The sequence below is a fragment of the Parasteatoda tepidariorum genome, chromosome 1 (assembly GCF_982258835.1).
Source record: "Parasteatoda tepidariorum strain Cologne lab strain chromosome 1, Ptep-v5.0, whole genome shotgun sequence".
NCBI classification, from domain to species: domain Eukaryota; kingdom Metazoa; phylum Arthropoda; class Arachnida; order Araneae; family Theridiidae; genus Parasteatoda; species Parasteatoda tepidariorum.
Window position 1 is genome coordinate 36345303 of NC_141755.1, and position 15859 is coordinate 36361161.

The 15859-nt window shown below is 28.9% G+C and overlaps 1 protein-coding gene across 2 annotated transcripts; it reads left to right on the top strand.

The window, feature by feature from the left end:
- The first annotated feature begins 5101 nt into the window (after nucleotides 1-5101).
- LOC147816384 (uncharacterized) lies at nucleotides 5102-12351 on the top strand. 2 transcript variants are annotated; one of them, XM_016059483.5, is made up of 2 exons: nucleotides 5102-5292; nucleotides 9933-12351. In XM_016059483.5, exon 2 carries the CDS (start codon nucleotides 9972-9974, stop codon nucleotides 10650-10652), a length of 681 nt encoding a protein of 226 aa, XP_015914969.1. In that variant the 5' UTR covers nucleotides 5102-5292; nucleotides 9933-9971; the 3' UTR covers nucleotides 10653-12351. The 2 variants fall into 2 exon arrangements, with proteins under 2 accessions (XP_015914969.1, XP_087017945.1); XM_087161819.1 differs by lacking the exon at nucleotides 5102-5292 and adding an exon at nucleotides 5404-5557.
- The last annotated feature ends 3508 nt before the right edge of the window (nucleotides 12352-15859 follow it).

Below are 15859 nucleotides of genomic sequence, written 5' to 3' on the forward strand. Positions count from 1 at the left end.
GAAAAATCAGGAGTATTTCTTCCTTTCTGATGAACAAGAAAAGTATCTTTAGAATATAATTCTACAGAAAGAAAGAAAAAAAAGTATTTGCTTTTGTATTTTTTTTCAGCAATTTTATTGCTTCAACTCTTTCTTTACTCTGTTTTTTAAATTTAAAATCTTTAAATATATGAAGAGACAGAGTATTACAGTTTTGGTTTTACCTATCATTTCAATTATTGTTATTATAATGCTTTTTTAAATTTATTGTTATGTTTTTGTCAGAGAAAATAGTAACTTCGTCAAATCATGAAAAATTGTGGAATTAGTCATGGAAAGTCTCGAAAAATCATGAATTTGAAAATCTAAACTGAAGCAGATACCTTGTACCTTTGTGTTGTTTTTATTAATTTTTATCTTATCTGTCAATATTACCAAGAATACTCGGTGAGTATAATAGTTTTAGCACTTCTACATTCTAGTCTATGCAACTCAGCATCAATTGAAAAAAGTTTCGAATTTCGATCATACTCATACAAAACTGAAAAGCAAACTGAAATACTAGGTGATAAATTTGGATTACTTAAGATGATTAATTTCGCGATTTTGGTGTTAACACTCGTGGCGCAATGTTCACTAGTGCAAATCCTGACTTATGCCGATGATTTGGTAGTAATCGCACGGCTAAAAAAAAAAAAAAGAAAAAAAAGGGCATTGTCGGAAGCAGTTAGAGCTCTTAAGAATTCTTCAGAAAAGATGCACCTAGTTGTTAACGAAGACAAGACCAAATACATGCCAATTATTAAAACACCTACAAATTATAAATTCTTAACCGGAAATTCTGAATTCGAACTTGTTGACAATTTCACTTATCTCGGTTCAAATATTAATGCCTTAAACGATATATGCACAGAGATAAAGAGACATATAATAGCAGCCTATCAATGCCTTCAAGGTTTAAGAACATTTCTAAAGTCAAAATTAATTAAAGGCAAACAAAAATAATGCTATATAAAACTTATGAATCTTAACTTATGGATCCGAAACATGGTTTTTAACTAAATCACAAGCAGACATGTTTGCTGTTTTTGAGAAGAAAAAAAAAAAGAAAATATTTGTCGGTGCTATAAATGTGGATGGCTTATGAAGACAAAGATATAATTCGGAACTATATAGGCTTTTCAAGAAGCTGGTATTAACAAATACATCAATATAAGTCACTTAAAGCTTGCGGGTCACATCTGTCGAATGGACCATTCTTCCTTGACATTAACAATGATCTCCAATAACAAACCAATGCGATCTAGAGTTTGGCCTAAGATCAGATGGTTTGACAATTTTTTTCGTAATTTTCTTGGCAATATTAAAATAGAATTCATATTTTGCTCCAAAAATTAACAATGAAATCAGCAGGAATTAAAAAATTTTCATACAATATTGTTTGTTAATTGTAAACGGCATAAATTATGGGTGGAAAATTTTTCTTTCGTTATATTCAGCAGTTTTTTTTTTTGAAAATCTACCCTGAAGTATAAAAAATGCAGTCCAGAAAAGAATCAGTAAAAACTTATAATTCAAACGAAGTTAACTTATATGAAAACTAAAAATCTCATTTTTTATGGCTGTGCCCATTTTATGTATGATAATTTATAAGAATTAAGAAGCATTTTATATTCTAAATGTGTCGGCATATAATAATAACAAATAAATAAAACAATGCTTCTAAACATGTTTAGCACTTTTAACGAATTATCTAGGCTGTAAATAATCCGCGATTTTTAAAAGGCATATGCCACCAAATGAGACGATCATAATCATAAAAAGTAAGACGAAAAAATACAAAATAATTGATTATACGTAATTATGGGACAGTTTTTGCAAGTTAGTTGCTTGTAGTCCGTAAAGTAACATGTATGTGGGAAATATTTCTTTGCTCTAAATTAATATATATATTTTTTTAAAATTAGCCATAGGTTAATATTTGTCATTAAAAAAACAGCTTGAAAACTGGAATATAGAAAAATTAGAAATTAAAAAATTTGATTAGAATCACACTTAACCCTTTGACACAGATGGGACACCAGTGTCCCATTTACATGTTTTTTTCTCCAAGCATATTTTTTTTACATATTTTTTAATTTTAAAAACACATTCTAATAGTTACTAAAAGAAATCTGTATTATATTTGCACTAAAATATAAAATCCAAAAAAAAGTAGTTCATATTCAGAAATTTATCAACAATTAATTTTGTAAGTTAAATTTCAATGATGAGTAACTGTTTCTCTTAGATCTAAATAACTGTAAAGAAAAATTATTGTTTGGAAGTGAACCGTGTTTGGAAGGGATTAACCTTAAAAGCAGAAAAAGATACCGGTGTTTCATTCTATATTTCGAAACTATAAGTTATTAAAATCCAAATTCTAATATTTTTCATTTAATTTGACATAAATTAATACAAAATAATGAAAAAAAATGTTTAATAAAAATACTGGGTCAAAGGGTTAAATGGATTACTTTTGTGAATACTTCAGGAAATAACTATCCCATTGCAAAGAAATTCTACTGTAAAGGAAAAGAAAAGAAAAAAACTTTTCACTGAAAAAAAAAAATATAAACCAGAATATGGTAAAATTGATCGTTCACCATATTCTGGTAGTTTTGACATTACTTTTTTTTCTGTGCACTATGATGGAAGCGTTTTTGAAAGTTTGATATAGACAGCGATAGCGCAACGGGGGGCAGAGGAGACTATACCCCCCCCCCCCAGATTTTATAAATGATGGAACGCAGTCCCTTCTAAGATTAAAATTTTTTACTCAATGTGTGAAAAATGGGATATTTTTTTTCTACAAATAATTGCTTATAGAGAGAGCTAAATAACTTCTTTATTCATCTGATTTATCTAAACGTTTCTTTTTGTTGTACTTTCCGTTGCACGTAGGTTTTTATTGATTTACGTACTTAGTTTTATATAACTTTATTAGTCTCTCTGGATAGAGAATATCGAATCTTTCCCAAAAATTGTTTGATAGCAATAACACTTAGAAACAAACCTCATATTGCATTGAAATAAATACTTGATTTTGCCTAATGTGGGTGAGGCGATTTAAAATCTGAAATGATCAGAATTCACATTGTATTGGAACACATATCTGGAAATGCTGTCATACGTCGCTAAAAGCGTTTCCTTATTATGACCTGTTTAGAGGTATGCGAACAGTTCTTAATGGGAAATATAAAAATTTTTTTACAAGAATTTTTGTCTGTGATCAATAATTATTTAAAATGATTTGATAATGCAGGGAACAAATTTTCGTGGCATTTTTACAAATTTTTGATCTTACATAATTCGGTTGTGAGGATTATAAATCTAGAATTAGTTTTGCTCCTAAAGCCACACATATATATATTTTTTAAAATGACAGTTTCAGTCTATTTTTTGTCGAAATTTACAAGCTTAAAAACGTTATGTACAACAGGGGGTCGCATAAAAGTTGGGGCAATTCTATTCTTGAGGAGTTAGGGCACATCAGGAACAAAATTGCATAGGAAACCATGTCCGGATGTATCGTCCTACGTGGCTAAGGGCACCTCCCATTGAGGAAATGTTCAGAAATTCACAATAGATAAGCACCTCTAGCGGCGTATGTCGTCATTTCTAGTTATGGGTTCCTGTACATTTTTAATTCTGATGATGTGCCCTCTCCCCTAGAAGTTTGTTGCAACATTTGTGCGACCCTCTGTTATGTATAAGGTTTTTAAACTTGTACATTTTGAAAAAATAACTAAAAATGTAACTAAAAAAAAAAAAAAAAAATGCAGCTTGGAAAGATAAACCAATTGCAGATTTGAAATTAACGAAGTAAAAATTTTCACGATCTCTTAAACAATGTTTTGCAATAGGAAAATTTTTTTTCCCTAGTGTAATTGTTTCATAGTTTTCTACTATAGATTTTTCTACTATAAAATATAAAAGGAAATATATAGTGATTGTCCGTTCTTTTGCTTGTACATTTATACGAGGTCATTTTTAATTTATTTGAAACGGTTATTTTTCTGATAGAAAACTTCAGAAACATTTTATTACAAGTTCAACTTGTAATGAGAACTGTTATCATAAACGATTTTAGATATAGCGTCTGAATAAAGTAAAAATGAGAATTGTAAGCAAACCAATCAATGCATCAGTGAATGGGTGTATTTTGAACGAATCAGCAATAAATAGCTGTGAATTTGTTTATGGGCGAGTCACTCAAGGGCATTTTAGTGAACTGTAGAATCAGTGAATGAGTTTGTAAATGCACAGAAATGTTTATAAACCTATAAATTATTTGACAGCAGTCGACGACGACAATTTTTCATTTTCAAAAATATTTTTAACAAAATGACGACTTTTATTGAATGCAAAATAATAAAATAATTTTGAAGAATCTGTAAAACTGTTTCTTGCCACTGCTATAACACGAAAAAATAAATTTTAGTGTTTATGCTCATATATTTGTGTGTCGTATTAGATTATGCTTATTAAAAATATTACCTGTAATAAATATTTTTTTCTAGAATACTTAAAAGTAATATTCTCATTGACTAAACGAACAGTTTTTTTTTTTAACAATGAATGCGTAAATTGCTGTTCTTATGTTTTCTAAATGTTCATTTTGGGTTGACATAGAATAAAAAAAAGCAATTTTCTACTGCGTTATGACTACAGCGACTAATTAATTAAAATTATTTAAAAAAAAAAAGATTTTTTTAAACCAAAATTGAGTCCTAATGGTGCCGTTTTCAGTATCGCCTGGAGCACGAAAACGTCTTCCGCTCGAATACGAACGTTAAACAATTTCGCAGAACTTACAATTATATCCAACTTTAAGAAGAGAAACGCATACCCAGTCGTTTAATTCTTTAATTCACTAGAATAAAAAAAAAGTACTGTTAAGGGGAGGAGTTTGATTCATCTAAGCCCCGCCTTGTCCTCAACCGTGACGCAATGGCACCTGAATCTACAATCAATTGTCCCTGCTCTGTCCAAAAATTTAAATGGTCCAACTACATCCTTCTACTACTATGCTATCGTGATATAAACAAAATGATATGTTTATTTTGTAACAGGTGAAAGTGTATCGGTAAAATAGAGAGCCACCGACAACATCGAGATTATGTCCAACTCCAGAGATTGCAAAATCCCAGGAGAGTAGTTTTTTTCATTTCTAAGTACTGAGTACTTATGAATACAGTTTATTGACGTCGGGTGCGTCAAGCTAGGAAGTATTGTTCCAGACCTGGATTCTATAGTTTCTTCCAAGTCTTAGTGAGTATTTCATTATTTATACAATTAATATTAATGAGTTATTTCGATAATTTAGCGGATAAGTCAGCGGTTTTTAGTTTTTTTTCAACTGTGGAACCCTAAATGTTCGAGGTACTTTTGGCGGCACCCCGAGAATTTCTAAGTACTAAGTACTATTTCATTTCTAAGTACTAGGATACTTATGAATACAGTTTATTGACGTCGGGTGGGTCAAGCTAAGAAGTTATGTTCCAGACCTGGATTCTATAGTTCCTTCCAAGTCTTAGTGAGTATTCCATTATTCATATAATTAATATTAATGAGTTGTTTCGATAATTTAGCTATAGTATAGGTCAGTGATTCCCAATTTTTTTTTTACTGTGGTACTCTAAATAATCGAGCTTTCTTTGACGGAACCCTGAGACTTAATAAATAAGTTTCATCAGCTATTGTGAATATATTAATTAACGGAAGACTATTAATTATTCTGAAAATATGTATTGATCTTAATTTTATAAATTGTTTTGAAAATATTAGGGGACAAAAAAGTAATGTCGTTTCGGTGCATTTGATATTTGTTATCAAGATTTTATTTTTAGTCAATAATGTATTCACCCTCGTTAGCAACAACCTTTCAATGCCGGATCGAGAATGAATCGAAAAAAATGAATTGGTTTTTAAGACTAACGAATATTTAATGCGTCTAAACGACATTACTTTCTGGTCCCCCTAATATTTTGTGCATGAGTGAAGATTGAAATTTTTTTATTATATTGTTTTATCAATACTAGTTTTGAAATTGGTTTTTATGCCTGACAGTTGAATGTATAGGTCTAGTCGAGTTCCTAATTTGGTTTTAATGCACGAAATGAACTGAAAATGAATGATCTGAAATATGGTTTACATTAACATGAAAACGAAAAAGGAAATAAGTAAATAACAAACAAACGCGAAACAATATTTTAGAACCGCTGGTATAGGTCATTTAAGTTCACTCGAAAACGGTAGAATTTTGTTATTTATTTTAATATTTTATCTCTAATAAATAACTCGTAGAGTTCACATTTCAATCGACTGGTATTCGATTTGTAGACTACTGAATTTAGTGAAAATTTCTATCATTTGTGAGTTTTAGCTAAGTCTTGTAGCTTTAAATCGAGTGCGTCTCAGGGTCCAAATTTTGAGGGGGAAGATATTAAAATGCACAGTCACAATAGCTCTCTAAAAAAATTTCACACATAAGAAAAAAAATTATATACATATAACTTATAAATAACTCGCAGAGTTTACGTTTAATTCGATAGAAATTCGATTTAATTGGCTAAAATTCGATTTGTAGACTACTGTATTTAGTGACAATTTCTATTTTGTGTGATTTTTTGCCTAAATCTTGTTGCTCTAACTCAGTGTTTCCCAAACTTATGACTTTTGTGTACCCTTTCTAAATTTTTCATAACGCTGTGTACCACTAATAAGAAATGAATGTATTTTTTACTATAAAAAAATTGCACAAAAGTTAAAAATCACAACTGGCTGTTGACACCACTAATTATTAGCTGCTAACTCTGCAAAAAATAGACAATAGAGAATACTTAATCGTAAATTTTCATGGCTAGCCTTGTTTTTAATTAAAAATTTTGAAATTTCCATTCGTTGCAAAATATTTCGCATAAGAACGCGTACCCCCGATAAACTGTTCCCGTACCCCTGGGGGTACGCGTACCACACTTTGGGAAACACTGCTCTAACTCAAGGGAGTTAGAACTACGTCGATTAAAATGTTTTAATCGACTGAAATTCGATTTGTAGACTACTGCGTTTAGTGAAAATTTCTATCTTATATGGTTTTTCTTTGTTTAAATCTTGTAGCTTTAAATCGAGGGCATAGCAGGGGACCAAATTTTGAGGGGGAGGAAATTAAAATACACAGTTACAATAGGTCTCTTAATTTCTTACAGAAGAATAAAAATTCTTATGTCTGCTAAATATTTGTAGAATGATTGCTTATTTTTATCTTTTTCTCGTTTTTCCCTTTGATGAATTTAAATCGATGATGATAAAAATTTTCGTTATTGGTCAGAAATATTGAGGGGGACTTTAAGAGATTTTTAATTATTGAGGGGGACATATACCCACCTTTCTCCGCCATCGACGCCCGTGATTTAACTACTTATAACGCCTTGACGTATTTTTGAACCATGTGATATGTGACGTATGTGTGAACCATGTGATATTTGCTGAAACTTACTGACGTATTGTTTCAGAAAATATCTCCCATGATGATTATAAGAGTTTCGTTACATAATATATCATTAAATATTATGCAACTAAATATTGAATATATAACTAAAAGTTCGTTTAGTTTTATTTAATAAATAAAATATTTTCAGTTTTTATTTTGTATCTTTTTAACAAAATATTTTGTATTTTAAAGCAACATTTACTTTTTCTTAAGTTATTCTAATAATTTTTAATTATTCAAATTACTGTGTTACACAGAATAGTTATTTATTTTAATGTTTTATCAGGCGTTCTAATAAGGTCCATAGCCAATGAATAGCCGAGACAATTGTATCCTCTATTGTTTCATTTAAATTTGTTTTGGAGAATAATCTCATGTTAAGTATATGTATATATATGTAAAATATTATGTTGGTAAATGTTATTATAGATGTTTAGCATATGTTTAGTTTATGTTTTCTAGATTACTATGTACGAAGTATGAGAGAAATAAAAATTGTTACACATGGAAATGTCAAGGAAATTTTTTACAATATAAAGTAACAACGAAAGTTGATTTTGAAAATAACTAAAGCAGCAACAATACTTTAGATACGATTTTTTTAAAAAAATGATCACATGATTAAATACTGATACTGTCGCAATTGAATTTACAAAAAAAAAAAAAAATGTTGCTGCGAAAATGATTTCTACAATTAATAAATTTTGCTTTTTTGTATGCCATTCGCAAACATTTTGTGAACTATTTTTTTAAAACTTAAATTGACGGAATCTTTGTTAATTAACAATAATTACTTGGTTCTTTGGAATTTTTTTTCTTTGGTCAGAAAATTCATTAGAATTGGTTGAAAAAAATCCATTTTTGAAATTCGGAAAGCTTTACAGCGGAAAATTTGTCTATCGTATAATAATGGCGTAACGATTTTTAAAATCGGAAGACATCTTCCGTTCTCGCATGGTATTTAAAATTAATGAAAGCTTTAAAATAGTTACGGTTTCTTTAAAAAACATTTTAAGCTTGCTAAAACTTGAAAATAACCAATTTTATATACTTATTTGATAGCTTGAATTACCTAAATTAATTAAATCATGATCAATAACCTAATTCTTTAACCTTCGTGCAAATTTTTAGAAAAAAAAAAGTTTACATGTTTTTTGTAGTTTTTACTGCGTATCTCTCCACTCATTAGATCAGAAGAACCCAAAACTCTCCACGTAAAGATAGTTACATATCTAGTTCCACCTCCTACAATCTATCTATCCAACCACTCAATTTTTTGGTGGGATATTTACATTATATTTACAGCTATATATAAATCAATTCCTGATTCTCATTGGAGTAGAATTCTTCGGTTTACTGCATTGTTAAAGCTCCTTTTTTACATCTACTACATCTTAGATATATTATTTTGGACAAATGAGTCATAACTGATGATCTAAACTTTATTGTTGCTCGAAAATATCCATTTCTAGTTTCATGCTCGTAGATTTTATTCTAAGCGTTAAGGACAAGGCCAGGGCCAGAGATCACACAAGAATTCTAATTAATGATTTCAAAGTATTCCTGAACCTTTCCACAGCCTGGGACTAATAGAGAAATTTTAGAATTTCTCTAAAGCTTGTGTAGTACCAGAAGAAATGTGTGATTTAATATCTTCATTTAAATCGTGAAGTATTGGGGAAGGATATACCACACAAGAATTCTAATTTATGATTTCAAAGTAATCCTGAACCTTTCCACAGCCTGTGAATGATGGAGAAATTTTGGTATTTCACTAAAGTTTGTAGTGCCAGAAGAAATGTGACATTAAATATCTTCACTTAAATCCTGTAGCATTGGTGAAGGATATACCACTCAAGAACTCCAATTAATAATTTCAAACTAATCAAAATTTAACGGTAAGCAATTTAAAAAAAATTGAACTTCGTTGACGAAAATTAACTGTCTTGAATGAGAGAAAAGAACGGGATCGTGATTTGGCAAGTCTTCTGGTCAGTGTCCTAAAGGGATTGAACTTAGAATGTTTTTTCGGATTTTGTTGGTTGACAGGAATTTGTTGAGTAAAGACTAAATTTCGTCGTTGTTGTTTCTAATGCCACTTCATTTTTAAACATTTAAACATTTTTACAAAATTTGAAGTACTTTAAATAATGAAGTACTTTCAATACTTTAAATAGCATTAACCCTCTGCTTACGGAGTACTATGCTGTACAATCACATGTGGTCGACATACTGTACCAGCCGTAAGCAACAGGTTAAACTTCCAAAAATACAAAAACTCCAAATTTTGATACTTTATTTTGCTCTACCAGAATCTGCCTTTAAAACTTACTCGACATTGAAATAATTATACGACAAATTGTTTCTTCTTTACAGACTCATGGAACATACAGTCATAATTTTTTTTTTCTTTTTGCAGAAACTCGTGGTGCCATTTTCATTTTCACAAAAGCTGAAGATGTCCTCTGGTAAAATGCCGGAATACACTATGCTTACACCTCTTCCCTTAACGCCCGACGTCATGCCACACGATTTCGAACAGCTAGTAAACCTCGGCTTAACTCTTCCATGTGAGCTTGTGCCCCACTACTCTTTTGTTAACATGATGCCACCGTTGGGTCCAACTGTCGTTTTGGAGAACTGCGCTAATGGAGGTCCACCTTCTGATCCACCTGTCACACCTCGAAATTTAACTAGTCCAGAAATGGATGACCACGAGGATGATGACGAAGACGACGAGGACAAAATGGGATTATCTGGCTGTAGTAACCTTAGCCCTGGAGACGTTGACTCGGAAAGTGGAGATGGAAAAGGCAACAAAGATCCTTTTGCACCGCATTGTAAGATTCCTCTGCCAACTCCATTCTCGCCTTATGAGTACTGGCTCGAGCCTTCTTTCATCAGGAGACGGAATGAAAGAGAAAGACAAAGAGTGAGAAATGTGAATGATGGATTTGAAAGATTAAAGAGTCACATCCCTCTAAATGCAAAGGATAAAGATAAAAGATTATCTAAAGTAGAGATATTGAGAATGGCCATTAGATACATTAACAATTTACAGGACATGTTGAAAAATGATGGTATGGACGATAGCAAAGAAAATATGGGCTGCGTGCATTCTGATACAGATTCGAATTAAAAGTGTTTTTGAATTTGTATTATAAGTTTGAATATCATTCATCGTATTTAATTTTCAGGCCTGTTTTTAGGCTTAATTTTAAATTACAATAATTGCAGCGTATGTATATAAGTACCAGGAACCAGGGTCATAACTTTAGATTATTGATGTTTCAAACATTTTATCCGCATTTAACTCTCATTTTGTTTGATTAACCAATGTTCCGGGATTAATTTTAATAATTTGTATAATGCGCATGAACTTACAAGTGGTAAATTTTAAATAAAAAAATCATATAAATTCTTACAACAAATGCATTTAAAGCTATAAATCAATAACTGAAGCTTTTTCATTTAAAAATTTTTTTTTATAGAAATAAATCATATTCATAAAAAGGAATTTTTCGGTTTAGTTTTAAAGCTTGACATGAAATAATGTTTTAATATTTTTTGTGTAATATATAAATTCATAAACAATCATTTTAGAAATCATATGTATATTATTTGCAGTATAGACATTAAATTTTATTCCCAATTAGGTTATCATGATTACATGAATATTAATTATATTCGTTAAGACTCGCACAATATTCATTTGAACTATTCATTTTATTCACCGGTGCCTAAATATTTTTTTATTGGTCATACAATTGTAATTTTGATGTAATGAAAGTTGCAATATAAATGATTTATTATGTATTGTTAAAAATGATATTATGAATATTAAGTCTTTTAATATTATATTCAAATGAGTTTTGGAAGTTATTATAATATTGTTTTGTAACAACAGTGAAATCAATTTCATAAGAACACTCGCAATATGATTAAACGTTAGAACTACAATTAATTGTTCATAAATTTGTATTCTTTATATATTGAAACATATAAATAATAGTTATACCTTAATAAAAATGAAATAATTTATTAAAATTTTGTTTAGGCTGTATTTAGCTGATTTTTTTTAGTTAAGTAACATTTAACAACATTAAAATAAATTATATTCATAAAAATTTTCTTAATATTTGCTCTCAAATCTAAAAATGCTTTGTATAAATAATTTTGTGTTTTTGATGTACTCAAACTTTTAAGGGATTCATTGCATTTTATTAATACATATTCAATTATTAATATTATATTCAAAGTTTTATTATTTAAGTATAACATTTAACAAGATCAAAATTAGTTATATTCATAAAAGCACTTTCTTCGTCATTAAATAATTTAACTACATTATATTCACTACTGACAATATGTTTTATGTTTATAAGTTTGTTTTTTGATATAATGAAATTAAATAATGAATATTGTTTTATTAAAAAAGGAACTCATCTGAAAATTTTGCCAATGTTGTATGCAACTGATATTTTATTATATATATCTTTTATTTAAAAAAATTATTCATGCATAATTTGCTTATTTTATTATGTTTTATTATTTAAATTGTTTGTTTAAGTCGTTGCACTTAAGAGACAGCTCTTTGTAAATGGGAATTTAAAACAATAGAAACAATTTTCAAAATTTTTAGACTGAGGGGTCAAAAATTAATCACTTGAGCAGGAATTTTATAGTAGATAATCAAAATATTGTTTTGTATGTTTATTTAATGATACTTTGTTTTTGTTCTTTTTGTGTAATTGCTGAAATATCTTTTATGTTTAAAATATATTTATTGAATTAACAATTATTTACAGATATAAATAAACTATCATTGATAACCTTCATTATTCCGATGTCTTTTAAGTTAAAGTAAAAAGATATTTAGTTTTGAATTTTAACTAAATCACGGGGAATTGAAATATTTCCTAATAATTAATGTATCTTAAGTACAGTGCGTAAGATGAAAAACGGACCACTCTGAATAACTTTTGATCTAATGATCGGATACTCATGTTCTAGAACTCAATCTAAACGGTTGAAAGGGGTAACCTCAAATATACTAATTAATTAGTACTGACGATATTTTAAGTTACGAAATAAAACACAGCAACGTACTTTCTCTGAATAAACATACCTTTTTTTCCCGACTGATTCGAACTGCTGAAAAAAAAGCGGCTTCTTTTTAATTCGATTTCCCAGGAACTATTCGACCGATTTCGCTCAAATTTTGTATTTTACCATGTAAAATTACATTATTTAAAATGATGTAAAACATTGTATACCTTACAATTCCAAATTTTTTCGACTGTCTTTAAATAAAATAATAAAAAATATTAAATATTTATTAATTTTGGATAAATGAATATTTGGATAAGCGAATTTTATAATTGTGTATAAAAATTTTTCAGTTCGCTTGAAAAGTTCTCGAGATATGGCAAAATTCGCAAAAAAATAAAAATAACATTAGAGGGGTCCAAATTTTGGACGTGGTCTCCGGACTAGACTATGGAGGCCATATTTCTCAGATTGCGGCTACCCCCTATATTTTGGGGGTCTGAAATCAAATCCATCGAAAAAAAGGCATATTTATTCAGAGAAAGTATGCTTTTGTATCTGATTTCGTAACTTGAAATATTGCCTGTTAATTTATCAGCCTATTTGTGGCCACCCTCTCAAACCATTAAGATTTAGTCTTAGAACGTGAAGATCCGATCATTGGATCAGAAGTTATTCAGGGTGTTTCGGTTTTAATTAAGCATTAATTTCTAAATATTTTGTCGACGAGAAGTTCATGTTATAAGTTTCAAAGAACAAAGAGTTCTGAATTTTTTTAAAAAAGGCGATATGTGTTTACAAAACTTCATCAATGCACACCAATATAATTTATCTGGAAAAAATATTAATTTTTATAAAATTGGTAATTTATAAATTATCAATTTTATAAAATTTTTTATCCTCCTTATTAAAAATTTTAAAAGGTAAAATATTCCGAAAGAAAATTTTTCCAGAAATATGGATATCATATACGGTTTCTAATAATATAAGTTTCAATAATTTATAAATACACTTAAATTAAAAAATTTATTTTAAAATTTCGGCCTTACATACTTTGAATTACATCATAATAAATTTTTAATCAATTGCATAATTTTTTTTTTTTTTTACAATACTTCGGGACGTTTATTAATTCTAAATGTAGTTTATTTTCTTATATATTAGATATGATAGGATATTTTTATATTCAGAGTAAACAACTGGGTTTGTTTTTTTTATATTTTTTTTTACCGGTGTCCAGTTAATTTTAAATGCATACAAACACAGCCATCTCGCGAATCCAGGTGGTGTGTAATCAGGCTAGTGTTCATGTTGAATCAATTGAGAGGAAGAATATTGCACATTGCACCTGATTCCATAAATTTTTCTATACAATTGATTTAACGCGAAACTTTTCATTTCATGAGCATAACTAAAGTAATATTCTACTATTTATTTACTTCCGGCGTTTTGCGGGTCGGTAGCCAGGGAGGGGGAAGGAGGGCCTGAGCTCCACGCATCAGTTTCCTTTGCCTCCTTAGATTTAAGGTATCCGACTAGTTTCAACGACTTTTCTTTAAATAATAATATAAAACTTTTAATAACTAGTTTATTTGTTTCATTGTGTGTAAAAACTTATAAAACTAGGAAAAAATATATTATTATTATCATTTTCTTATGCCATTTTTAGGTAAAAATGAGGCATTTTTTGCATATACCCTAAACATTGTAAAAAGAAAATTATATAACCTAAAACAAAAAAATTCTTAGTATTTTATTTATAAGGCTATAAACTATGTTTTGAATAATTATCTTAAAAGCAGGTGCATATAATACTGAGTTAGGGATCAATGTAGTTAAAAAAAGAAATTTTTAAAAATTTCCGCACTACTCTTTACTAAAAAACATGCATAAAAAATGAAATTCTGCATTTTTCTCTTAGTCTATAATTTAAAACATGTGTGCTATAATCATAAACACTCATAAATAATTGTAGAGAATTGTTTTAAAAACAATATGAGACATCGTGCTTAAGGTGGTGTAATAAGTTAAGAAATCTAATTTTGAGAAAAACACATTAAGAGACTTAAAATTATAAGTCTATTCAGTGTTACACAAAATCTGCTATAACTTAGTAAATAAATGGAGCTCAAACAAAAGTAAAGTATTTTTAGAAAGCTATGATTGCGGGAATTCTAAATTTATATTAAACTCAATTTCGAAAATTTTGCCCAGAATCATGTTTTTGCACTAGTCAGATACTTTAAATAATAATAACAGTTAATTAATTAAATAAAGTTAATATTTGTACACGGTGAAAAAATTCTGGTAAAATTACCGTGTTGTATACTAATGACACTTCAGGTGAAAACAAAAACCATAATTATGGTTAATAAAAACAAAACATACGATTTTAAATCATTAATTTGTTAGTTTTTCTGTCAATATGGTAACGGTTTACCAGAAATTCTGTTTCTTAAATGATTCCTATTACCATACATTTAATAAAAAAATACAACCAAATTAATGGTACCATGCTATAAGGTATCTATAACCAAATTTTACCACGTTTACATAGTTTTTCACAGACTATGAAACCGTATTTATCGTAATTTTACCAAAATCATTATCAAGGGGCTTCTGTATAAATTATCAAGCTTTTTGGTATTCCCATAAAGCCAGAAACATGGTAAATTTTAATATATTTTTGACCACATTTTTTTCTCAGTGCAGGCATTCATAACATGCTAGTATATTATGAGCTAATTTATTGGACAAGGTCTTGAAATTTAAGTACAAAGTTTTTTAAATTATATAACAGCAGCAAAGCTAAGTATTTTCTACCCTGAAAAATATTTAAACTATGTCATGGAAGTAACTATTATGTTATTTGCACTAACTTGTTTGTAATAATAAAAAATGTCGTGATAATGTAATAATAACAAATGATATAGTTTGTAATTTGAACTATGCTATTGGTACTAATTTCTGAACACTATTTTTTAAAAAAAGAAAGAAAAGAACTATGGTTTAGAACTACTATTTTTTAAAAAAACCAATGAATTTGTTTTTGAACACCATTAGATGAAATAACTTTCTAAAACACGATTTTGTGTACCATAACAGGATCTTAAATAAATTAAAATGTCAAAGTAACAATTTTTTCCTCAGTGTACTAGTTAAAATGTTATACAGAAGGGATCTGCCCTCATCTCGTTTTACTCACAAATGACCGCAGTTGCTATGATAATTTTTTGAAATAGATTATTGCAAAACTCTGCAATGGGATACCTACAAGTGGCATAGTGTGGGTATCTC